This window comes from Mastomys coucha, unplaced genomic scaffold (assembly GCF_008632895.1).
Source record: "Mastomys coucha isolate ucsf_1 unplaced genomic scaffold, UCSF_Mcou_1 pScaffold13, whole genome shotgun sequence".
NCBI classification, from domain to species: domain Eukaryota; kingdom Metazoa; phylum Chordata; class Mammalia; order Rodentia; family Muridae; genus Mastomys; species Mastomys coucha.
Genome location: NW_022196895.1, coordinates 2,505,525 through 2,533,039, shown reverse-complemented (window position 1 = coordinate 2,533,039; position 27,515 = coordinate 2,505,525). Strand labels below are relative to the sequence as shown.

General features: G+C 42.7%; 1 protein-coding gene across 7 annotated transcripts in view; it reads right to left on the bottom strand.

The window, feature by feature from the left end:
* Window positions 1-502: 502 nt before the first annotated feature.
* Zeb1 (zinc finger E-box binding homeobox 1) overlaps window positions 503-27,515 on the bottom strand; it is a 164,540-nt gene continuing 137,527 nt past the window's right edge. For all 7 annotated transcript variants that reach the window (XM_031364913.1, XM_031364910.1, XM_031364912.1 and 4 more), the window contains 6 exons: window positions 18,757-18,918; window positions 15,787-15,989; window positions 13,927-14,032; window positions 7,154-8,958; window positions 4,852-5,032; window positions 503-2,968 (listed from right to left, as the gene is read on the bottom strand). In XM_031364913.1, the coding sequence (XP_031220773.1) occupies window positions 2,358-2,968; window positions 4,852-5,032; window positions 7,154-8,958; window positions 13,927-14,032; window positions 15,787-15,989; window positions 18,757-18,918 (3,068 nt within the window). In that variant the 3' untranslated portion in view covers window positions 503-2,357. The remainder of the gene's footprint in view (window positions 2,969-4,851; window positions 5,033-7,153; window positions 8,959-13,926; window positions 14,033-15,786; window positions 15,990-18,756; window positions 18,919-27,515) is intronic.

Below are 27,515 nucleotides of genomic sequence, written 5' to 3'. Positions count from 1 at the left end.
AGAGCAGCTTCAAAGGCACTCATTTACTTTGTCTTCAACGGTGAGTGCCTGTAAGACCCAGACAAGACCACCGGCAAATTATGGGAATCATTTACCATGTGAATTTTCAGATTAGAAGCAAAACAGTGAGCACAGCTAAGCTCTGCAAATGTGCAGTTTCTGTGGTCATTCAACAAATGTGTGTTGAGAGGCAGTTCATGGGCAGTGAGCACATGAGGTATGACTGTGATATGGGGAGGAACATCAGTGACAGTCCATGAGCTGAATGAGAAGGGTTCAAGGAGAGGCAGAGTGCAAGCAAAAAGCATCTAAGCTTGCGCATCCCTAAAGTTTCCTAAGGGAAGAAGGACCAACCTGTGCAGAGGGCTTCCCCAGGGCCATTTCCCCACAGGAAAAGGCATTCTTCATGCTAAGTATCTCAAATACTTAGTGTCAACAAACAAATGAAGCTCTAGGATGTAATGCCCACCTCATAGACAATTTTCCAAAGAACGACAGCAGGTCAGGCTTGTTGATGCGTTTATTGTGAGCTGGGGAGTCTGGTAAAAAACTAGAAAATGACCGTGGTGTAACAAGGAACTCAAAAGAAGAGTCAGATTGGTAGCTTACATACATGGACACAGGAACATTGGCACATGTTAAACATTGTTCCCAACACTGTTTACAGAAGGCAATTCTAATTTGGCTTGCTAAGGGAATGAGTTATGGCTGGGCTAACTCGTCACAGAAGACTGCAGAGCAGCATGCTATGAGTTACACACAGTGAGTTTCAAAGTGTAAGAGCTTCATATTAAAAACTGGGTAAAGGGAGAATGACTTGATTGTAGTTGTAAAACTAATACATTCCCATTTAAACTCTGTTCTACAGTCCGAGGCGAGTATAAATGTTAACAGAACACTGTTAAATCAAATCTCAATGCACGAAAACCAACTGCATCTCTACTTTAAATCTTATCAACTTTCCAAAATTTCATACTAAAATATATTATTGTATTAATACAAACTACAGTATTATACACTACACTGTGTAATAAATAAAGAAATATAAAAATAAGACACATAAATATAAAAGTTTTCTAAAACTAAAAGTACGTGTCAGTAAGAAGGGTATTAATACTGCCAGGCTTAAAGACATACAGTACAAAAATGTTGCACAGATCTATAAACTAAAAGAAATAAAATAATACTGGTAGGTAAAAATCAGCTGCTGTTGTTCATCACCTGGGTCCGTAATAACTAACATTTGGAAACGGCTGTGAGCCAAAACCCAATGGCTTATCCATGTCTGACACGCACATACATGGATTAAAGTAGTTTGGAGAACTTCCCTTTTATTTCTGTAGAGATTTCTGAGAGTCAATCAGCATAAAATGAATACTGAGGAACAAAAGTGTGAAATGTCCCAGTGCTTCAGCTTCTCTGACAGTCAGTGGTTTTGAGTTTTGTTTGGGAATTTTGACACAACAAACAAATCAACAAATGCTAGTTAATGTAGGCCACACTGAGGGAAGGCTGTCACAGCCTTGAAATACTGAGAATGGCACTTACAGCATAGGTCTTGCTTAAGGCCAAAGGACACAGCGTTTCCTATAGATCCTTCATGGTTGCTAACGGAAGCAAACAATCACGAACACTGATTCTGCCGCCTCTGCCGTCCTTGCCACACCAACACTGTCGTCCTTGCAGTCAGGACTCAACGACAACCTGTGAACTCCATTTAAAATCACATGAGTGAGAAACTCCAGCTCTTCTCTCGCTGCCTCCTTAAGGCTAGCAATGCATGTTAGATGGCAACATGGCATCTAACCGTCAGAGGTCCTACCTCCTGACTGACTGGGGAGCAGCAGGGAGCAGCATGGTTTGAACTGCTTTCTACTGCTCTGTGAAGGGAATTCTGTAGTGCAGAAGTTCTCACATTTTAAAAAACATAATAAAATACTGAAGCGGATTTAGCATATGTTTACCAATAAAAAATTATAAAATTTCTCCCATTGTACAGCTTAAGAATGAGCCAACGAAAGAGTGGTAATACTGCCAGCCGCGCCAGGTACCCATCCAGCTTCCTGGAACCTGCTAAGAAACCTTTGTTTTCTGAGTCATTAAAGTTTTCTAATCTGCTTCATGTTACAAATTTGTTCCTAACTTTGAAAACTGCATGAAAAATTACTAGGTTTGAGGTTCAGGCACACCCGGAATTTTTTTTTTTTTTTTTTTTTTTTTTAGTATTTTGTTTTTTTAGTTCTGACATTACACAGTAGTGAGCAGGAACCATAGCACAGGAGCCATGTTTCCATGAAAAGCGTGGGTAATATAGAGCAAATTTCATTACCAAGTAGAATTTCCTTTTCGAAGAACTCCTAGGCTTCATTTGTCTTCTCTTCAGACAGTTGCTCGCTCTCACTCTTGCTCTCACTGGCCTTCTGCTCTAAGCTGCCTGCCTGCTGTGCAGCTCCGTCCTCCACTGTACCATCAGTCTTGGCTGCTGCCTCAGGCTCAGCTTCCTCTGCCTCTTCTTCCTCCTCCTCTTCCTCTTCCTCTTCTTCTTCCTCCTCCTCCCCCTGTGGGTTCTCACATTCCTTTTCTTCCTGCAATTCTTCCATCTCTTTATCCTCTTCCTCCTCCTCCTTTTCACTGTCTTCATCCTCTTCCCTTGTCAAACTTTCTCTCTCGTCCGAGTCAGCCTGTGAGGGAGATGCCCGGGCACCAACATGCTCAGTTGTCAGGACTTCCTGCAGGACTTCTGGCCCAGCGTCTTCCTGCTCCATGGCGTCTCTGTCTTCAGCTCCTCTCTTGCAGTAGGAGTAGCGGTGATTCATGTGCTGAGAGTAGGAGCCTGAGTGTGAGAAGCGCTTGCCACACTTGTCACATTGATAGGGCTTTTCCCCAGAGTGCAGTCGCATGTGCTCAATCAAATGATGCTTGTGTTTAAATGCCTTTCTACAGATTCCACACTCGTGAGGCCTCTTACCTGCAAGGTAAGAACGCAGCTATGAAACAGAATACTGGCAGAAGTAAACAGAGTGCTTGGGAGCATGAAGGGACTTCAGACTGTGAAAGGGGAGGGTTTCAGTTCCATGCTCCAGAAACTGGCAGGTCCCCAACCGTACTTACGATAATACTCCACTTTATTTTTTCTATGTGAAAACTCAAGGCTATCCACTGCTTTGCAGATGAGGCCAGGGCTAATTACATAAAGCTGAAATGCCAAAAATCCATACGTCAGGACCACATGGCAGAATGTTTAAAAGTGAGGCTCCCATAAGCCACGGTGACAATCTCAGGAAGAGGGGGCTTCCGTCGCATTTTGATGACTCACAGATCTTTCTACTTATGAGCAAATTCACACAAATGTAGAGATTATGTGGAAGTTCTTTATAACATCTAAAAGCTTTTCCCCACAGGGCAGTGATCTTGCCCCTGGTGAGTGGGTGTGTCCTGAGCAACACTGGACCACAGAGCGACAGCTGCCATAACCAGGACTGCCATTACTAACTACCGTGCTAGGATCCAGTCAGCACTTAAAAATCCAGAAATGACTTTAGACATTTCTTTTTATAGCAAGGATGTCATTTTAATTTTGATATTACTAGCATTTAATTCTTTTTAAAGGGTTAGGAGATTTTCTAATTTTCTCAGTGAGTACAAGTAGAGGGCCATGGTCCCAAGCTTGTGTTAGAGAGGTACAGCTTTCAAGCCCAGTAACTGCCCAAGTGTCCCACTGCAGGGTACAATGAACACTTCTCTATATGTCTTCTCACTAGAGGGAATGAGTTACCATTGTTGGTGAGAGGCTGGGGGTCTGTGTGTGGATACTGCAATGGCAGGTAAGTGCCTGGCAAGAGCCAGAGAAAAGATCCTGGGGATTCATTACAATGAAAGCAGCCTTTCCTCTAGCCATCTTGTTGGCTATGCAGTTCTTATCAGCTAGGAGCCTGGTGCCAAGCTATCCGAAGTCTGGAGTTGTCTGAAAGCTATTCAGGCTTGAGGTCAGTCATGGAGGGAGTTCTCAGGCCACAGGGGTTGGTGCACACTTCCTATCTGGTTTTCCCAGGCCGCAGAGACGCACATATTAGAATAGAACAGCGTGGCTCTGGAGAGAGGGAACTGGGAGGGGCAGGTCAGCAAGCATCTTCTGTCAAAGCCCTCCCTAGTGAAGCATCTTGGGACAGCTGGCCTTTGTCCCCACTGTAATCGGCAACAGGCAAGTAAGGGATGACTGGGCAGAATAAAACATCATCTGGGATGCCAAAGTTTGATTCTTATTTTTAAAAAAATCCTTTCAATCACAAAAAATGTAAAAGTCTATTCTTGGCTCACAAGTATCAGAGAGATAAGTAGAGCCTTCTTTGGTTTGCAAGACATTGTTGGTTCTAGATCAGCCTAAGGCGTGTGTATTTTGGGGAGATTTATAGAATCTTAGGGCTGAAGTGGTCTTAGAATCAAGTTCAGTTTCTTATGCAAAAGCTTTCTAAAAAAGCAAAGGTCTTTCTTTTGAACCCTTTAGGTGACCAGGAGGCAAGCCTTGCACCAGGACAGCTGATGCTCACCCACAGCTGCGTTCTGAAGCTGGGTTCTCTTCCTCACACTTCAGCACGCCCTGTGTGCAGCAGAGGCTGAGATGCAGAGAGTGAATGTATGCAAAACACGTGCTCTGTCAGTATAGAAACCAAGAAATTAAAGGCAAACCAGGAGTCTAGGCAGCAGAAGCAGCCAGCCCACTGCGCTGTAGTAGGAATATGTGAGAAGTGGAGAGCAAGGAGCAGAGCTGAAAAGCTCAGATGCTACGGGCATGTTTCCTGTGCACTGGGCCGCAGGCACCTTCAGAAACTCATGCCCATGTTCCCCACACACCTGTGTGCTCATATTTGTGTCTCAACAGTGAGCTGCTCTTCTGAAATATCTTGTCACACAGGTCACATGCATACATTCCATTCTCTGTCTTCCGAGTTTTCTTTTTGGGTGGCGTGGAGTCAGAGTCATTCTGGTCTTCCACAGTGGAGACTCCTTCTGAGCTAGTGTCTTGTCTTTCATCCTAAGGGGAAAAAGAAGATTCAGTGTCAAAGAAAAAAGATTCACAAGAGATAAGGTCAGTGAGATGGCTCAGCAGACAAAGCCACTTGCCACAAAGATGACCAGCACATGGTAGAATGAGAACTGACTTCCACAAGTTGTCTTCTGACCTCCATTTGTGAGTGCTGGCACGTGAAACACCCACTACCAATAAATAAATAAATGTAGGAAAATCAGAAGATGCACAAGAGAGAAACTTCATGTTAGACATGAAGCCCACCACCTGAGCCCAGCGAGCACACACTACAGTGACTACAGATGGCTCCCGGGGCACTAGCACACACTACAAACAGGCCCAGAGAGACACAAATGAGGCTGGGAACAACACAGAAAAGGGAATAGTGAAAACATTCTTCAACTGTACCAAAAAGCGAGGTCATCAGAAGAAGGACAACAATCAGATGGACAACAGCCATATTTACTTTGTTCTGGCAAATTGTGATTTTAGAGTGATTTTGCAGAAAGGTTTAATCAGTGAGCTTGATAATTCATCACTCATTTCCAATTCATCATTTACTATACTTTTCATAAAAATTCTGAGTCTAAGTAAAAATTAAGATGTAGCTTAGATAATGTGTTTAAGCTGCCCCATCCTGGAGACTTCTGTGCCAGCTCCCTTGGTATGGCAAAGAGGGGTTTGCTTTGGTCCTCACTTTCCCTGGAACACGGAGGAAAAGAGTGAGAGGGGCTGAGATTTTTAATTAGGAATAGCTGTCGATAAAAAAGAACCCTTACAATTGTCATAGAATACACAAGACATGACACAGAACCTCAAGATGGTCTCAGGGAAGTCATTTTAGAGGAAGGTGCTTTTCTCAGTGGAATAATCCTGCAGGGAGCCTCTTGCAGACATAGGTCAGCTATGGCCTTTGTGTCTTTCCTACAGTCTCCTAGAGTTCTGCCTCTAAACCCTCTCTTCTCATATGAGTGTCACTAGAGCTTCCAGTGTAGAAGTAACTCTACTTCAAAGCTCTTGATATAGTCAAAGTCACTTGAAATGGTAAAAGCTCTGTTTTCTTTAAAGTCAAATGTGTATCAAGAAGGGCTGGGAAGATGGCAGATAGTGGGCACTCACTGGCCAGCCAGTCTAGACAAAATGGAAGGCTCCAGGGTCAGGGAGAGACCCTGTCCCCAAAATATGAGAGTGATTAGGAACACAGTCACTGTTAGTCTCTGCCCTCTACATGCACACTCATGGGTGAGCACACCTGTATATACACAAGTATACATCACACACGCATGCATGCACACACCTCCACCCCCACCCCAGAAATCTAGTGTCATTGGTCATGGGCATGGTTTCCTCAAGAGTCACTACAATTCTGGGGATGCCCACGAGTGGCAGTCTTGAAGGGTCACAGGAGGCCACAGAGCAAACCTGAGCAGGACGCGGAGCAACTGCAGCTGTGCCTGCAGTAAGATCAAACAGCCATCTCTGGCATTTGATTCAATTAAAGGAACTGATGAAAAAGTGGTGGTATCAAGCCAAGTGGGAGGATTCTGTACAGTGAGAAACATATAGCAACACAGCAGAGTTCTACCAAGAACCAAACAAATCCAGGCCTCCTGAGGTGTCGCACTCCTGGGCCACAGTCATATCTCACCTACAACCAAACACTGTATCTGAGTTCTAAAATACTCTGTTTAACCAAAGGTTAACCTCCTAGCTCCTAACAAAGGGGTTGGCACACGAAGTACCAGCAAACCGTTTCTTGGCTTTATGGTGAATGGGAACATGATTGTTTAATAGTGATCATAAGCAAAGGAGAAACTCACCAATCTGAAAATTTAACTGGAAAACTAGAAATCTGCATGCACACTCATTAACGAGCACCACAACTTTTCTCTTATGCTTCTAAGTTCTACTAGGTCTCCAGCTGAGCACATGTACTGGTTTTCAGAGAATACACTTTCAACTGTGGCTGATGCCTCTAGCTCAGATCAGTAGCAAGGGAAGGTATCTTGCCACACAAGGAAAGCAAACTGATAAGTTCCTTTTAAATATGGCAGCTGTAATATCTGGTTGGTTCTACAGAGACAGAGACTTCTTCACTAGAAAAACTTAGTTTAGTGCTTTACCAACCTGGCTTCCATTTGGCTGGATCACCTTCACTGGTGGCTCCTGCACAGCAGGGCTCACTGTAGCTGAATATGTATATGCCACTTGGGGAATCAGAATGGTCTGCTTGTTGGCGGCGAGTGCCCGCAAGCATGGAACACTGTTCTGGTCTGCAATGGCCACGATCGTGGGTAACTGGGCAGTGACTGTAGGAATAGCAATGTTTATGGGGTTGGCACTTGGTGGGACTACATTTACAACTGGTTCTGAGTCTGTAACACAGCTGTCCTTTTGTGGTTCCTTTTTTGCACAAGACAAGTTCAAGGGTTCTTCCTGGACAGAATACACACTGTTCTGGTAAACACTACTGACTGTCGACCTTTCCAGCGCCTCTCCCTGCTGCTTTGGTAGTGAGAGATCAAGAGGTTCTACTTGGGGGTCCTCCTGGGCACCTTCTGCCACACAAGAGTAACTCTGTGGGTTCCTGGCTGAGGAGAGGTTTAGCGGGGATGGGGATGATGTGCAACTTCTGGAACCGTTAATGGCTGATCCTACTGGTAAAACTGGAGAGCTCGTCATCTTGAGAGGACTCTGTCCACATGTGCTGTCTTCCTGGGGCTCATCTCCATCTGCAGGTTGAGGCTGCTCGTTGGTTTTTGCAGGGATGTTTACTGACCCTGTTCCGGAAGAAGGTGGTTCAGGAGACTGCCCTGGAATCTGTCCAGCTTGCATCTTTTCAAACCACTTTTTAACTACATCCAGTGGTAGGTTCACAGAATCGGCAATCTTTGAGAGCTCTTCTGTGCTCGGCTGCGCGTTCAGAGCATAGTAGGCTTTTAAGAGTGACAGAAGGTTCTTTAAAGGTGGCTGACTGGGAGACAAGTCTCCACTTCCAGCTGATGAAGTGGAGGACTCTGGCTTCTCAGTGGCTGGGGCAGGGGGTGGGGGCTGAGCAGGGTGCTCTGGGTCATAGTGCTTCAGTTCTGGAAGTGCATTGAGGTCCCCTGGGCAGTCCTCACACAGAAGGCAAGTGCTATCATCCCTGGCCCCTTCAAAGCTTTTGTCCGTCTCTGACTTGACAGTAAGATCTTCTGGTAACTTCTCACTTTTGCAGCTGTTTGTAGGGGCTGGGTTTTCTTTCTTTAAATTCTGGGGGACAACCTGAAGTTGGCTGGGCTGCTCAAGACTGTAGTTGATGATGATTTTGGTTGTTCCATCCTGATCAACTAAAGGAAGACTGATGGCAGAGATGACAGAATGGCCGCCCTGCTGGATGGATGAAGCACTCACGGCTTCTTGCTCTTTGGATGCAAGACTGGCTTGATTATTCTCCAAAACTTGTCGTATTACGTTACCATCTACAGCCACTTTAAGTACATTCTGAATGTCACTTAAGTTGATACTTATGGGAGATACCAAACCAACTGTTGGCAGAACAACAGCTTGCACCACACCCTGAGGAGAACTGGTTGCCTGCAATTGGCCACCACCGCTAAAGACCCCATTTTGTAAAGGGGTTGAACAGTTGATTCCTGAAGCAACCACTATGGGTTTGAACTCATAATCCACAGGTTCAGTTTTGATTTGGTTTACAGAAAGCGGTTCTTGAAGGGGTTTATTCTCTATCTTCTGTCGTATCTGTGGGCGTGTAGGACTGCCTGGTGATGTGGAAAGAGATGGCGAGGAACACTGAGATGTCTTGAGCCCTGATCTGGGCCTACCATTCACAGGCATCAAGCTAATACACTTCTTACTGCTTATGTGTGAGCTGTAGGAGCCAGAATGGGAAAAACGTTTCTTGCAGTTTGGGCATTCATATGGCTTCTCTCCTAAACAACAACAAAACAGCAACATTGAATCAGTACATTTTCACCTGGCCCTACAAGAGAAATAGCAATTAAAAACAAGCAAGACTCCTCTGCATGCCCATGACATTATTTTATTTACAGTTAACATTTCAAGTTCCAAAGCTACAAAAATGTTGAGAGCATGAGGAACACTGTGCTCTGGATGGTGAGTGAGCCAAACAGGGCCCCTTCTTACCACACGCACAGCATTCCACCATGCACTGTGACTTCCAATAATGTTCAAATATCAAAAGAACTAGTCTGTCTATTCTCGAGTAGCTTTCCCTTATCCCATTTCATCAATCTCTGTAATGTTAAAATGCCTTTGATTGATAAAAATTCCCACACCTGTACAGCTCCACTGGAAAAGCTTCCCTTGTGGGAGGAAAGGGTGCCTGTAACCTAACTTTCCCAGTGACCAGGCTCTTGAAGGAACTTAGCTCCTCACCCTAGTGGGCATGGTAAAACTTTGTGTTTATGTTCAGATTTCATTTGGTTACTTCTAACATTTGTGTGAAGTGGCAGGAAAACCAGTATGAAGCCAGATAAGCTCCTGCTAAGAGGCCTCTCTTGAAATGCTGACTAGACTCAAGGTGTTTGTTCTCCTTGGCCATCACATAGACTTTGCGATAAACTTTTGAAAAAGATTGGGATAAAGGAAATATTGTTGTATGAGCTTAATTTTAAAATTTTGATTCTAACCCAGTTATGGTTACAGACATCAGCTCCAATAAGGTAGGATTCTCTGGGTCTCACTAGCCATTATCTCTGACAGCTACTCAAGTGTGGGTCACACCTTTGAAGACTGGTGGCTCCTTAGGACATGTGATGCGCTGATCTCTCAGTGAGTGTTACAGTGGAGCTAAGGAAAAGCACCACTAAGGGAGTCTACTGCTGCTGCTGCTGCTGCTGCTGCTGCGGGGTCAAGACCCTGAGGCTGAGGAAAGGTGAGCCCTGTCTTTCTCTCAATGTGGTTATTGAAGGATCAAATATTAGAATTTCGAGGGACTTAAGAAGGCCCCCCTAGAGCTCCTTCAGTGGAGTGCATCTGCATATTTTATCAGTTGATGCTTAAACTATTTGGCACAAGGCAGGTGTCTCCTGCAGGACTCCTGGGGAAGTCAGCCAGGTTCTTTCCCACAGACTGGGGTTAGTTCTGGCTCCATCATGAACCACTTCCTTAATCTTTCCAATCTGTGGTGCTCTAGCATGTGAATACAGAAACTTCCTCACTAGGTGTTATGGAAGGTCATCAGATTTACAACAAAACTTTCAGTATACTCCCTACAAACTGCAGCATTTTCTTCAAAAAGCAATTTCCCCAATAGACAGGCTGAGGGCTGAGCCAGGGCTGCTGTCACTCACGCCCATGCCTTGTCCTTCTCTCCCTTCTGATTCCGCACCCAGCAAGCCTAACTGCTTTTACAAGCAGACCTCTAGATTCAGTACATGTTTCCCTGCAGACTGAGACAATCAGGATCCTTCCCGAGCTTTCTCAGGACAGGGTTTCAGGACTCTGTCCTGTTTATCACCTCTGCACGTAGCCCAGGACATCAGGAATCTGCATACAGGCTGTCAGGAATAGAATTCAATGCTCAGCACCACCAGTACAAGTGTACAGTGGCCATGAAGTAATGGGTGTGTGCCAGTGCAGCTCTATTTACCAAGAGGCCTGTTCTATCTCAGACCAGTTCATCACTGTTAATGGCTGGACAATAGTGTTAGCTTTAATGAGTCACAGGAGTACTCCCTTCTAGACAGCAGGAAGGCAGACATGTACTGCAGAGTGGGCAAGGCCATGGCTTGGAGTTGGATGCTGCTGACAAGGCTCAGGCATGTCATGGACTAGCCTGGTGGCTTTGGGAAAGTTCTTTAAGCATTGTGACAAAGCTCAGGCATGTCAGGGACTAGCCCAGTGGCTTTGGGAAAGTTCTTTAAGCATTGTGAGCCCATGCGTCTTTGTCAGAAGGGGTGTGATACAATCCACCTTATGGGGCTGAGACCTACAAATTAATGGCAGCATGCTCTACTTATCATTTCTTACTGTTCAGAGCCTCCCTGATAACTTCATCACTGTGAGAAAGCACGTGTACAGAATAGGTTATTCTAAGCCAAATCTACTGGGTTGGAGAACTCCTGGGTTCTAACTTCTGGCAGGCCCTTTTACTTTGGATATGGTTTTGCTTTGGTTATGGCCTGGAGTTCTGTCAGAAAGTGGCACTACTAAGCCAGAGGTAAACTTTGGGTTTTCAAGGGTGGAGGTGGGGGTGGTCAGATCTTACTCGAGAATTTCCAGGCCACAGTCCTGAATCTGGCAGTACTCTGAACCTTAGGCAGGCACGCTTTTGTCCTACCTGAGTGGAGACACAGGAGTGTCCATGACACAGCTCAGCTACCAACACAGCCCTTCAGTCCACCAATGCTCACGGATCTGCCCGGGGCTCATAGCTAAAGCTTTATAATGATGACAACAGAGTGACAATCTAGCACAATTAGGAACTCTGATCCTCAACAAAATGTAAAAGGTAAAGAAAAAAAAACCTAAGAAAAAAATCACTACAGATGTTCTCTGAAGAGTGTCCAGCTCAGTTGTTATGAAGCACCACAAAGAGCGAGTGCTTTCCAAGCCTCCAAAAGGAAGAATGTGAGGTTGTTTTCTTTTTAAGTTTCAAATCAATCTCATCTGAAATTTTGTAAACTCTAAAGAAAATGGGCCCCGTGAGATGACTCCGTGGATAAAAGTTCTTTCCACCAAGCTTGATGACCCGAGTTTGATGTTTGAGATACATGTAGTCAAAGGAGAGCTCCAACCCTACCTCTGCAAGTTCTGCCCTGACCTCCACAGGTGTACAGTGGCACACACATGCACATCTGTGCAGCCAGGCCTTTGCTGGTGCTTGGAGAAGCCCTGCCTCAAACTCTTCCTTGGCATAAACCAGACTTTCAAATTGCTGCACACTTGGGCTGTATCCAAGTGGCCACCCTGGAGAAACACATTTTCTAAAGCACACCGGGTAAAATTGGTAACATTTTAAAACCTGGGTAACCCTGGTAGCCTCTATTGAAGAATCTGATTAAAACACAGAAACCCTACCACAGTTTCCTATAGTATTTAAAATAATTCTCATGATGCAAGAAATCATATTTTGTTCTTTAAAATTCTTTAAAGTTATTTACTTTTATGTATCCTGGTGTTTTGCTTACATGTATGTCTGTGTGGATGCTGGAAACCCTGGAATGAGTCCCAGACAGTTGGAAGCTGGATATGGGTGCTGGGAATTGAACCTGGGTCCCCAGAGACCAGCCAGTGCTCCTAACCTCTGAGCCATGTCTCCAGCTCTCATAATTTGTTCTTTATGATGCTTTAAGGAACATTTTCCATGGAACGAGTTATCAGGAAGGGGAGTCCCAGTTAATATTTCTGAATTTGTATTATCTGCTTTATTAAAAAAATGTATTCATGCCTCATATTAGAGAAGTTGAAGAATAAGACACGCAAACTCTTGAGTGGAGAGTTTGTGTTCCCTGAACTGGCCTCAATTGGTGTGTGCTGGTAAGTGTCAACGCACAGTCTTCTTTCTCATCATGTAAACTCACTTCCTTACTGAGATAGCTTTGGATCACCAGTTTCTCTATTAGATTTCTCTATTAAATGTCAATGTTCTGTTTTGAGAGCAGTATTCAATCTTTGGAATAAGCTATACATTCCAACTTTGTACCATTAGGAGAGCTGTATAAATGCTGGTATAAAATTACAGCATAAATCTTACTCAAGTTTTTCTTACTTTTGTTCTTTAATTCTAATTTTTACACTTACAAACCCTCTTTTTACCTAACATTTCAAATGATTTCTAATATGAAGATAGATTATTTATTAATCAGTGATCACTGTTCAGTAGCACAGGGGCTAAGGAACAGTACAGTGTGTAGGCTGCAAGAGATAACCTATAATTTCCAGAAACATAAATAAATAAATACATGAAAATAGATAAAAAAGTTTTCTTTAAGGATCCTGGTTTGAGCATTTTCTTTCTTTCTTTCTTTCTTTCTTTCTTTCTTTCTTTCTTTCTTTCTTTCTTTCTTTCTTTCTTTCTTCTATCTTTCTTTCTCTCTCTCTCTCTCTTTTTTTTTTTCGAGACAGGGTTTCTCTGTGTAGCCCTGCCTGTTCTGGAACTCACTCTGTAGACCAGGCTGGCCTCGAACTCAGAAATCTGCCTGCCTCTGCCTCCCAAGTGCTGGGATTAGAGGTGTGCGCCACCATTGCCCGGCTGATTTGAGCATTTTCAAGGAACAGCTTTGACACATTTATCACTAGGATTAATTCAATGATTGATACAGTAAAACTCCCAGGAATGCAGTTGCAAAAGAGAGACTGAGCAAGCAGCCCTCATAGAACCACCGCCAGCTGGGCAGCACCAGTGCTCTCCCCATCAGGGGTCACAGGACAACCACAGCAAACACCAAGTCCTCAATTCCTCGGCTTTGTCACTAAAATTACTTATATAACAAAGAATGTATCAGATTTTAATCAAAAACCAGACTTTACAGTGTGATATGGGATTGCTAAGTTTTCGACATTAATCTAGAAAGCAATGCAAAACTGGTGTGTAATAGGAAGGTGACGATTCTGGGGAATACACTTTTTTTTTGAATTCTTATATATGCTACAACTCTGTCCTTGTGCTGCCTTAGCTCTCTGGGTCCACACCATGAGTTTATTAAGCTCCTTTTCTGTCTTTTATTTTTTTCATGTAAAGCTATCTTGACTTACATTCTATTCAGAAAGAAAAATGGAGTTTGCTTTGTTATATACTTTAGAGATTAGACACTAGTATTATTTAAATGAAAAGCATCAGGAACTTCTGACACCCATGGAACCTGCAATGACAGATTTCTCACTGGCGGAGCTGTCGGGGTAGCCCAGGGAACAGAAAGAAAGCGCATACTCACCACTGTGAATCCTCAAGTGCTCTTTCAGGTGGTGTTTGTACTTGAACGCTTTCCCACATTCAGTGCACTTGAACTTACGGTTACCCCCAGACTGTGTCACATGTCTCTGCAAGAAAGAACTGGCATTTTATGTCTGACAGTCCAGGTAAACTGGATATTAATCTGTTACAGATCTGACACTGTAGCAGTCAGAGAGGACACTTAGCAAAAGCTGAGACATACATTTTATTAGGATCTAGAGATGGTCTTGTCTGCACAGGGGATTGCAGACGAAGGCAAACACTGTACAACACTCTTTAGTTAACAGAACAAGGACCTGACTGGAGTGCCTGGCCCACTCCAGTAGGATGGATAGCTCTTGTATATTTCCCGTTTCTGAATTGGACTTCAGTTGTATCAGTTGTGTGTGCTCCCTGCTGTTAGGACTTTTCATATTACCCCTTGTGTCCTTACTACCTGGTCTGACATACAACAAAGTGGAAATACGTATCAAGTGCATACCTTCATAAGACATGGAAATGCTCATCCCTTAGCACAGTATGATTTCCAAAGGCCTGAAAGACCAACATTCCATAATGGTTCTCAAGACCTCTCATCCACCCTTCCTTACACCGCCCCATACTATCATAGCTCCTTTCAGTTGACATCCACTAGGAAAATCATCACAAAAGAGGCCATCATGGTCACTGTGGATTTTAAGAGTTTGTTTTTACGGTGTTGCTTCAGCTTTGACATCTGTCTGTTCTTCGGCAGGGTCCTCACTGCTGAGCCAGGAGGGAGGCAGCAGTCATGTCGACATCTCTATCCCTCAGCCTTCACCATGCTGTGGATGCACAGCCTCAAAAGCAGAGTGTTCTATGCGCTTTCCCTGGATAGCCTCCTCTCCCTTTGTTTCCGGCTGCCTCCCACCCTCAATGGTCCCTAAGACTTCCTCATTAGGTCACTGCTGCTGAAAGCCCTGCTCTCCCCTTCATTCCACATTCCCTGTTACCTCTTATTATTGCACTCTGTGAGTGATGTCAAAGTCCTGAGAAACATGCTGACTGTCTCTTCTTTCCTGTTGATGTTTTCTAGGGATATCCGTCAACTTGGCAAACTTGGCACCAACACTCTCTATGGGATAAGTGGCCTGAATCAGGCACCTACACAAAGTCCTCACATCCAGGTGTATGTGCCTAACCCTGTGACATAAGGAGTTGGCCACGGCTGGCACTCAGGCCTGTGCCGCAGCATCCTGGGAAATGGTTTGTGAAGTCAGTGTCAAATGCGTATTAGCGTGCTGTTGGCTGACCAACGAAGACATTATAAAAAAGAAGAATTATTAAAGTTCCTTTCATTTTAATTTTAAATATAAAGCCAGCACTTTAGGTGTTACCTACAGTTAAAATAGTCAGTTTGTACTTCTACAGAGGGAGCATGATGATACAGAATTAGAATAAGCCATCAAAGTTGAGTCTTCAGGCTAAAAGTTCTCAAACTTAAAGCTTTAGAGGAGGTAGCTTCCCTTACAAGTGCAGATAACCCACAGTAGCTTATACTAAGTGAACTGTTTGCCTTGAAGAAAACTAAAAAAATAAAGCTCTCCCCCAATTTTGTTAGAGCTGAAGGCAAGTGGTTTAACAGGCAGCCAATCGTTATCTTCCTCCATAGATCACGTCAACAGAGTTAATAGCCGCACAGACCCTGAGGGATACTTGTTATGGTTTATGCAGAACAGTTAGGTTAGGATGCAAGGCTCACAGGAAGAGAAAACTCACAGAGCAGGCAGCTTCCCTGAGTATCCAAGTGCCCCCCTCCCCAAGCTCCAACCCAGCCCTGCCCAGCCTGGGAAGATGGCAGCCTACTGCTTCTTTCACTTACTTGCTCTCTTCCTGACTTATGTGATGTCATATGGCGTTCAAGCTGGGTTCTGTATGCGAAGGTGTAGCTGCACAGGGAGCAGCTGAAGTTGTCCTCGTTCTTCTCATGGCGGTACTTAATGTGTTCTTTCAGAGAGGTAAAGCGCTTGTAGCCTCTATCACAATATGGGCAAGTGAGCAACTGGGAAAACGCATCTGGTGTTCCTGTGGAGGGAGAGACACTGTTACTGAAAGCACCCACGGAATCCAGCCACTCACCACTGGATCCCTAGGCCACAAGCACCCAACAGCAGTGCTGCTCTGGTTACACCTGCCTCCAAAGATGGAAGGGTGGATGTCACCTCCGTGCACGCAAGAGAAAAGTGTGACAATAAATACAGGTTAAGTAGGTTAAACGTTACGCAGCAAGCAAATGATTAATTCAGCATTCAATCATGGCTCTAATCCTCCCATCTCTGAACCATGATTCTTCCCTTCTTTTGTGTGGTTAGCTGGAGAACAGGACCGAGTTACAGTGACAAGTGCACAGCCTGTACTGGCCACACAGCTGCACAACTGTGACAATTCCATAGCTTGCTTGGCACTCAGTCTTCTCTTCTTCTTCACAAGTGAATAGTTTCCAAGTGCCCTGTAGTCAGGGGTGGCCACATGGCTGAGTTCACACCATAAAGGGGCAGTACATCCAGGGAGGTGGTGGGAACATCATGACTGAGAATCCTAAATAGGAATATTTTGCCACTTTGTACTACTCTGAGCAGTTTCCCACATTTCATTTATTTCTCAAATAAATTAGTTCGTAAGTGATAGTTTACTGTGAATATACTCTCTACTCTCTTTAAATCCTTAGAAAATAGGTGGCCTAAGGTATTTTGCTAACACTTAGGATGCTTCATCATAAGCACATAGTGCTGTCCTTGAGTTCAAGTCCACATGAACTAAACATCTCACTTAAAGACCAGCCTACAGAGGAGGGACTAAAAACCTGAACTTTAAATGACTAGCTAAGCATGTTGAAATGTTTGCAAATCAGTGAGTGGAATCAAATAGCCTGAGCTCCAGATTTCATTATGGCATCTTTACTACTAGCTTGCAAGTACACTTGACATAGAGGGTTTGCTTAGGCATCATCCTAACAGACTCTCTTCTTTTGGAGATACATGTTATGTTTTGCACAGGGTGATGGGAAACCAGCATTTTGAACTCTTTTCACTTGCCAGAAAGCCCATCATGCCTTACAGAGTTTCTGTGGCTTTAATGCCAAGAGGTGAAATCTGTTCTGGCTGTGCCCTGGCATGGCCATATCCTGTGGCTCCATTAACCAAACTGCTCTCACCCCAGAGCTCTGTGTGCTCACTGCTTGCTATGGCTTGTTTTCATGATTAGTCTTGCAACCAGGAATCAAACTGTTAATGAGTTGGGAAAATGACAGGTTGATCATGATATCTGAGCAGATTTATTTTCATTTTCATAAATCAATACATTAGATTCTCTTAAACATGAGGTATGAATTTATTTTTTTTTTAGGTCACTATCAAAAACCAATAAAAAGTAAATGTGAATTTGTTTTCAGAATCACAGAATGAGGAGCGGGGGTGAGTTAATCAAAACCATGGATGTATGAAAAGCCTTACTAATTAATAAAAATAGAATTTAAAAGAGAACTCTGAGTAAAAGCAGCACGCCCAGGTGGACCACGCTCCCCCAGAAGGCATGCACATTAAATGAGCCATATTGCTTGGTCTGATGCACTGCTGGTCAGGAAGGGTTTGGAACTCTCCAGAACACAGGCTACTGCATTCATTACTCTTGGTTGTGCATCAGAGCTAGATGCTAAGACCCTAATCCTGAAGATGCCATACACTTTTGTTTCAGGACATAGAGAAATTAATCTCAAACTAACTGGGAAACTTCCTGCTGGCTAGCTTTCATAATACTGGAAGATACTATGTAGGTTATTAGGGAGGGAAAGCTGTCAACCAACTTACCCCTGATAGAACCAACATGCTAGGGTCCTGACCTGCCAGGAAGGATGCTCCAGCTGAGAGATGGTGGCATGACTGCTCTGGGGATAAGCAATAGCTTTTTGAGGCCTGTTCATGTCTAATTCTGTCAACGTGGTCAAGCCTATGGCTGTGGAGGTCCTTGGTGCTTGGTGGGACCCTGTCACCACTGTCTTGCTAAATGACCATGCTGTCAAGCTGCCTTCTAAACATTCCTGCTCACACTTCGGATTCTACCAACTGAGTTACAGCTCAGTACTCTTTTCTTTTTTCATACCGTCTTTTCTCAATTTCCTCCAAAAAGTTCAAAGGTTTGAATATTAAGCTCAATCTATCCACTCAACTGAAAACCCTGGAAAATTAGAGATGAGGTCAAGAAATTAAAATTCCTCAAATCCTTGAAAATTTGGAGTCTGTTCCTAGTTTCAGTGCAATATGAGGAGAAGTTACTCAGAGGAACGTTCGCATGGGATCTGCACTTGATCACTGTTCTTGGGAGGGGAGTCTGGCAGCTGACTTCTGTTTAGGAGTTCTGAGCATATTTTGATTGTGTTTTCCATTTCTTTACTCACTGGGAATTCATCCTGGACTAAAGCAGATCCTGAGAAACAATTGTGCCCAAGTTTGTGTGCTTTCAGTCAACCCATCATCTTTTCCTTGCTAAAGCAATAACAACAAACAAACCAAAACAATCAAAGGACAGAATGGGCAAAACTTGTCCTCACTTCTGCCAGCAGCTGCCATCTCAGTGGAAGGTGACCCAGGCACCCGAGCCGCACCTGGCTTGTTACTCTCTCTGTGAGTAGCCGACAACTCCCTGCTGTACTGATTCTCCTCATGAGTGCCCACAGCAAGAACCTGCTTCTCTTAGGTGTCCCCTTTAGAAGAAATGTGCTCCCATAATAGAGGAATAGAAACAGCAACCCTTTCTTTATCCTGAGAATGAGGACCACGTGCTAAGCTGGGCTCACCGTTTTCGTCATGGCCGCTGGCTTCTGGCGTGCCCTGCCGCTGGTCTTCCTCAGGCGCCTCAGGATAAATGACTGCGGTGTCTTGTTGCTGCAGGAACTCTTCCACATTCGGATCATGGTTTTGCTCATCTTCTGCATCTGAGTCGCACTCATCATCTTTTACTGAGAGAAACACATTCTCTATAAAAAGCTATTTTACCACCTAATTGTTTTTCAAGTTTTTCAAAGTAAGAATTCATTTATCATGATAGAACATATGATCCTTCTTGAAACTGTAGGGCGCATACCTGAAAGCTAAAAATGTATTCTACTTATTTTTGTAATCTGTAAGTCATTTGCTTTAGATTCAAGTGCTGTGAATGCTGGAATTTCCAAAGCCCCTTATGCTTCATCTCTTTACAATAAGCACAACTCAGACAAAGTGGGAGAGCTTAGAGAGCTTTCTCACTTAATGATAAATCAAGGGAAATCTACCTTTGTTGTCTCTGATTACCACAGTCACCTATTAGAACATTTAAAGTTGTGCATTGGCTCTGAGTCTCTCCTCTCTCTCTCTCTCTCTCTCTCTCTCTCTCTCTCTCTCACACACACACACACACACACACACACACACACACACACACACACATCCACCCACACACCATATACACACATGCCCATCATCCTTTCAGCTGAGTTGTGTAGTTTTTCTTTTTTATCATTTTGGTTTTTCGAGACAGGGTTTCTCTGTGTAGCCCTGGCTGTCCTGGAACTCACTCTGTAGACCAGGCTGGCCTCGAACTCAGAAATCCGCCTGCCTCTGCCTCTCAAGTGCTGGGATTAAAAGTGTGTGCCACCACTGCCTGGCGTGTAATTTCTTAGAAAGCAGATTCCGTAATCAACTGTAGCTAGACATCCGACTCAAACGGTATCAAATGTGCTTTCCAAACAAAGCCATTTCCCTGGTTTCTGCCTCTATTGTTTAATTTAACCATAGCACTACGGAAGAGATGTTTTTCCTGAATTCAAAGGTTTAAGAGAATCAGAACGTGCATCCTTTGGAATGGTGACTGAATCTGTAGGCAGCACTGCTGCCCCACGGTCCCTGCTCCCCCTCCCTCGCCTGGCTCTGAAGGACACAATCGGACTCCATGCTGTGGCTAATGAGCCTACAAGGGTTGACACAGGCTTGCTCTGTGTAGCCTCTGGCTGTCCTGGAACCAGGCTAGACTTTGTTACAGACTTCAGGGTGAATCTGTAAAGTGTTCTTTCCTGGTAGACTGTGACTGGCCCTTGCTAACTCAGATGCTGTCGTCTTCTTTAAAGTGGCCTTTCTGTGTCTTCTGCATAGTAGAACTGACCTTCCTTGGGTGGATCCCTGTCTAAGATGTGAGAACCAATGGTACAGTGATAGCTGTCACTAATGTTTTAACTTGTTAATACAGCCGATAAGTAGTCACTTAACTTTTCTCTTACTGGGAATGGTATCATTTACTCCATGCCGGTCAGCAGCACATTGCTCATCCTCTCCTGTCCTGGGAGCTGTATTATTCACCTGGGAGCTGTTGGTTCCTATGAGATTGGAGTCATGGTCTAGAAGTACATGGGGATTCTTTGCAGAGGTAAGCCTGATAGTTGTGGGTTCAGTTCCTCAATGTCATCTGTGTGTGTTCTCAGCATCTGACAGCTCTTCTTGTGCTTGACTTTCATGGGATCCTTTGGGTTCACTCTCTTATATGGAAAGGGAGAAAAGGGCATATTCCTTCTCTGTTCATTATTTTACAGAGACACTCTCCAGGCACCAAAGGAGAAAGTATAAAATTAATCATGACATAAAAACAAAGGCTTCCCTGTTTCCATGAGTCTCTGTGAGGTGTGAAGCATGTGACCTGAAGTATGTGGAGTCTAACCTGGAAGCTGAAACCAACTATATAACAATATAGATGGAGGAAGTACGCAACATTTTTTTTTTTTTGCAATGTCCTTATGAACCACACCCCTGACTGCAAGTCAAGAGGCAGAGGCTAGAGAGGACAGTGCACTGTCAAACATCATTAGCGCATCGCTAATTCAGATTTCTGAGTAGCTAAGGGAGCTCCTGGCAGGGCCCTGAGTCCTGTACAGCTTCTACTCACCACATTCTAGATACACTCAGGAAGGGATTTAGATTTTTATGTTATCTTATAGATTACATATAGTTAGGTTCGCCAAGATAGTTATACCCACTTTTCTAGTAGTTGTGAAAATTTATAGGTCTCTATTTTATAAAATAGTAATACTTTACATATTGTGAGTGCACACACACGCACACACACACATACACACACATACACACACACACACCACTGCAACTTAGTTTGTTTTTAGTGTCTACTTTGCAGAATTATGCAATCCATACCTTACATTTCAGGAAGGTCTGTATGGTCTAACAGTACACTGAGTCTATAACCACTCACTTGGTGACAGAGATCTTTATAACTTATAAAAGGGACATCAATCATTTATATGATCTTAATCTTGGCTCCTTGATCCATTGATCTATACAAAATATATTTATTATATACCTTTAACTTATAATTTATTTTTTATACATTTCCTATTAAATCCTTTTTTTTTATAAATCCCTTAATATGTATACTGACACAATTTGGGCTGAGAGGCTGAAGGCATGCTCTGCTCTTCTTACTGGAAGGCTGTGTCTGCAGACTGAATAGGACATCCATGACTGGTTGTGCTAAGTCAGGCTACTAGGAAGAAATTTCCTGGAAATTGGGTAAAGTATCAATCAAAGCATAGTGCATGAAGAAACAAAAGGATTATTAAATGTACAGGCAAAATTCTCAAATTAATCATACTTCAATTTCACTGGCCAAAAGCAAGAAAAGGGCTTGGAATGAAAAGGCCCTTCAGTCTGCTGGAGATAAGAACTAGTCAGGTCATCTGGTGGTACAGAAAGTGAGTGAACAGTCCTAATAAAGGACTTAGATTTAGTTGGAAGTTTGTGATAAAATGTTAAAATAATTTGTTGGCAAATAAATGTATCTTATGACCGTGCACCCTCTCAAAGCTGTATAAAGAACGAACACAGTTCAAACAAACCACTGACCCCAGTTATCTCACCTTATTTGAGAATAAGGTGAGCTAGTATTGACGAGATCTGGAAACACAGCATGGCAAACAACATCACAGGTGTGGTGTTGTGATTCCAACTGCAGGAGGTTGAGGCAGGAGGATTATCATGAGTTCTAGGCTACCTTAGGCACTCAAGTGAGACTCTGTTTCAAAATCTCCAAGAAACATAAAATAAAAGGAAAGGTGTGAAGAGGTGGAAGAGAGGAGAGATGGGAGGGGAAGGAGGCCAGGGACTGCAGGGCTCCTCAGGCCGGAGAGGGAGGGCCATGCTAATCCCAGTTTATGACTGAACCCAGTCTGCGCCATGGATCAAGGCACTCTCAAAACACCAAAAAGTAACATTAAACTACTATATAAAGTAACTAAAAATGTTTCATCTCTTTTATTCTCATTTATAGTAATACTTTTTCCTGAGACAGAACTTAGCATTGGTTGTCAAGGTGCAGAATTACAGGGCTCTGAGCACAGATTATAGACAACAGACATTTAACACAAAACTAAAAGGTTTATCTAGCCCTCAGTATGAAGCTTTCAGAATTTATTTAGAGGCATGTCTAATATATTTGTATATTCATATATTCCCAAATACTGCCCATTGAGTTTATATAAGGTTGTTTGTGTGCAGTTGAAATTAAAGAATTTCAACCTTACCTGTGCATGTGTTTGTATAGAAATATATTCCCAAATCTAGTCTGTTGAGTTATATAAGGTTATTTGTGTGTTACCTGTGTATGTATGTATATTCATATATTCTCAAATACCGCCTGTTGAGTTATATAAGGTTGTTTGTGTGTATGTTTTCAGGGCTGATCACTTGTCACTGAACAACCAATGCAAATTTCCTTGCAGAGAAATATGATGGCTGATCAAAAATATTTTAAAGCAGAAACACGTATTATGTTAGCATACAACTCGATACACAGAAGTCAAGTATGCTAGAAACTATTTAGGTTTTAATATAAAATCCAAGATCTGGAATGATCATTAATAAGTTTGGATACTATAAAACCTGGATGGCACGTAGCTCTGGGCTGCTCTGAGCACTCAATGCTGTGCTCCTATAGTTGTCAGCATTGTGCCTGGCATGTGGGACCTGTTGTTACTGTGTGTCAGCTATCTTTGTTAAAGCAGCGCTCACCAGATGAACGTCCTGACTCTACAGTTGACATCCTTCTCAATAAAACCTTCCCAAAGTCTTCGGGAAAGCACGGCTGCTGACATAGGTGACTTGACACTAGGGTCTGTATGACACTCAAGCCTACTCTCACTGTGTTCATGGATTTACCAAACTTGATTTCCAGCTGACATGAGCAATTGATGTTTATCCATCTATTTCAAGTGTTTGGAAGTGCACATGACAAAAAGGTCAATTATGAAGCAAATTTCCTACAACTGTATGCAAATGTTAGAGTGATGGACAACTCCTCAGCCTTCAGCGATAATTCGGTTTTTCCTTAGGTGAGACAATTCAGCACTGGTTGTCAAAGTGCAGAATTACAGGACTATCAGCACAAACTGAAGGGAGCAGATATTAAACACAAAAACTAAAACATGTAGTTCTCAGTATAAAGCTTTTCCTCTGCAGAAATCTTTACCTTCTAATTTTGAAGCTTTGTGAACTATTAGCTATCTAAACATCAATGGGATGCTTGGTCAATAGTTCTCTTAATGCATGAACAGCTAAAGGAGGTCAGCTGTAGAGGAGGCCTGAGATCATTCCGAATGGATTACAGTGACTCTGCAGCCATTCCCCAGACACCAAGGATTAAGCAAAAGTGAGGCAAACATAAGGTTTTCTGTTCACTATGTAGCCCTGGCTAGCCTTGAAGTGTCTACACCACCATGCCTGTCATCAGGCTACCTCTTGTGCAGCATCACCCCATGTAAGTCTCCAAAGCTCCACTGCCACCCTTCCCCTCAGAGCCGCATTCGCTGGAATTCATTAAAAGTCTACCCGCTCCTGACTCTACTCATGTTCTACTCTAGACTAGATGGAAGGAACAGCAAAGCACATTTTGGATCCTCTAGGGCAGTAGCTTTTAATTTGTGGATCACAACCTCTTTGGGGCAAATGACCCTTTCATGGACAGGGATTGCCTGAGACCATCAGAAAACACAGATATCTACATTAGGATTCATAGCAATAGCAAGATTACAGTTATGGAGTAGCAACAAAAATAGTTTTATAGTTTGGGGTCACCACAACATGAAGAACTGTATTAAAGGGTCGAATGTTAAAAAGGTTGAGAACCACTGCAGCAGAGGGACCTTCTTTTAGGGGGAGGGGCCCAGCATTTTGGCAGCCACTCTGGCTAATACACATGATTTTTTGAGGGAAGGAAATCTATGTATTAGTTCTTCAAACTGAAAGAATTAATTTTTACAGTAAAGACCAAACTGAGATAAGGCATCATGAGCCTCAGCTATGGATGTGTGGTTTGCAGAGTATTCTGTCTAGAAGACAGAATGAGCCAGCGCTGGTGGGATGGTATCCACCAATCACCAAAGTTATCATTTACGGCAGCAGACAGCCTTCACAGAAGTGTTCACTAGCATTCATGTTTTACTCAAAACAAAGACCTTAAATACTTCATATTGCATTATTATTTTAATAATATTAAATGTCAAGTTTAATTATCCTATATTATCTTTAGGATTGCATGACAAATATTTGATAACAAGCATACCAGAATGCATTATTCATATGGCCAAGGTGAGGGACAAAAGAAAATCAGGCTGCTCATATTACTCATCCATTGTATACTGTATCACTAGTTAATTACTTGGAATTCAAAGATTTACTTTCTGTCTGAGGGAAATGATAATTGTGTAGTGATGATGCTTATGGTTGGACTCCTGTGCTGGTCACTTCCAAGCCAGTAATCATTTATAAGAGGCCATGGATGGCCCCAAAGATGCATTTCAAAGTCAACAAACCTTAACACATTTTAATATATATATATACATATATATATACACACACACATATATATGTATATACATATAAATATATGATTAAAAACAGAATAAGTGAAATAACATATTGTAATACCTAACTCAAGGCTGTTTATATTTCACATATATATGTATATGTATGTATATATATGTATATATACATATATATATAATTTTATGGGAAGTACATCTTAATATTCACAGTTCATTGGTTTGGTTTACATCCTAATGGCCCTGCCTCGCTTATAGGCCATGGGAAAATGTTTGATGCTAACTTGTGTAAGAGATGACTGAAGGCTCCCACTCACTCCTTTGCTCCGTAACTGGTGTCTGAACCCATTACAGCAGGATTGCCCAGCTTGGGAATAAGTCCTTTGGGTCCTAGGAGCAAGCCTCCTTGTTTACTGGAACTGATTTTCATTTTTGTCTGCACTGAGTTCACACGATAAAAGCTGATTCTTGTTTTCTGTGACACGCTTACTCTTCTCATCAACACTTATGAGCAACACTGGTAGGTAACTCAAGACACTGCTTATTTTCTGTCTTTTGCTTTCTGTGGACATATAACTCAAAGCACAACAGTTACTAACTGCTCGGTTCAAGGTGGTCACAAGTTTTGCACTTTTCTAACTTTGATAAAAACATCATGAACATTCAAAGTGTCACCTGAAGACTTTTAGACTATCCATAGATTATACTCATCACATGTACAGAATGGAAAATCTATATTATATAAGCCTGTAATTTTATATTACATTTAAATAATATTACCATCCAGTTTTTCTGCAGTGTCTTGTATGCTAAAATTCTTAACCATTGAAGGAGGATAAGATAAAAGATGAAGAAATACACTAAATTCAGGATGCACAAATGCAAAAGCTAATGTCACAAAGACCTCCCTCAAAGGCAAGCAGTGAGTCCACCCACGCACCCTGCACCACCTCCCTAAGCTTCTGGCCCCAGGATTCCTTGCCCTTCCTTTCCTGACCAAAGCGAAGAACATGGGATTGAAACAGATACACATTCACAAATATTTCAACTTTTGAAATGCAAAAAGGAAACCAGTGTGGATTATATTTTTTTCTTGAAAATTTCCTTTTAAAAATGGGCAGTGTGCTTCCTTTATAAAAATAAAATAAGTCATATTCCTCTGTCATGATATCTCAAAGAAACAAAAGTCAGACCAGTTTCAGATATAATTCTGGAAATATTTTTGTTTTAGAATTACAGGTTCAGTACACTTTATCTGGACTACTCTTGGACCACAGATAATTTAATTTTCAGATTTTTTAAATACTGATATAAACACATGAAATAGCTTTGGGACAGAACCAAATCTAAATATGAAATGTTTGTTCCATATACACCTATACACAGAGCCCTAAGACAATTTTATACAACATTCTTAGAGGACACTTGGGCTGCAGCCAGCTCTGAGGTTGGCTGAGCTTTCCTGTTAGTGGCAATTTGTCATCACACAGTAAATTTCAGATTTTGCATTTCTTACATAAGGAATGCACTGCACTGGGGGTGGGAGGCTCAGGAGAACAGCCTTACGTAGAGGTGGGGGCAGTGCTTATAAATAGCAGAGATTTCCCCCATTTCTTCTCCAAGCCACATGTCTGGTCTCTGGGCACTGCGGGAGATGTTTCACAACATCTGTATATTCCTGACGATTAATATACAAATTCCTGTATATTAATCTTCACAGTAGTCCATTGTATAAGTTAAGAAGCAAAGCAAACGATCCTGGTCAAACTAATACCTTACTAGACACTCAGGAACTTGGGAGCAGAGGCTGAATGTAGGCTGGCCTGACTGTCACACTCTGCAAGGAGCAGGACAGAGCCGCACCCTGTTGTGAGACACACACACACACACACACACACACACACACACACAGCACTGCAGTTTTTCCTTTTACTTCATTCAATAGTATATCGCCTGACAAATTATAACAGAGGTTTGTTTACCTCACATGCCACCTCTGTGTTCAGAATGAGCTAACTATAATATCTGATGTGGAACAGAGTCAATATAAAGATATTATAAATGTATACATTGGGGCAGGAAGAAATGCTGCTTCCTATGTTCAGGTACATCTTAATTATAATAATTTGGGAGTGTGCATCCACAACAGATACAAAGTTAAATAGTGAGCTGATTTTTAACTGGAGCAGAGTATATATCTAATTATAATCAGAACACTCACAACATTAAACAGCAGTTATTTGTACCCCAATCAAATTCCACTAAAGATGTCAGTCAAAGATTTCTTTTGAGTTTGACTGTTGAGAAAAAGCAGTGCCTGCACCCAGGCACCTGTGAGAACACCCCTTCTCTAAGCGCAGGGACTGTAAGCCAGGCACATATCAGCAGTCCTGCCTTCTCCGAGTGTCCTCTCCTCTCCACAGTTTTTTCTTTTGCCTTTTTTTTGAGGAAAAGATCCATACTGTAGCCTCAGCTGGTCTTGAACCTATAGCAATCCTCCTGCTTCACCTTGTGAGTGTTGGTGTGACATTATAGGTATGGCCCACCATGCATGACCAGCAGATTTTCTTTATTTATTAACCTTTACATGAATACTTAAGGATAATAATTATATTATAATATATATACTTTTGAAATAAATATGGAAATGCTGTCTAAAGTAGATAGTTATGAGAAAGAATTCTTCATGCATACTTGCATGC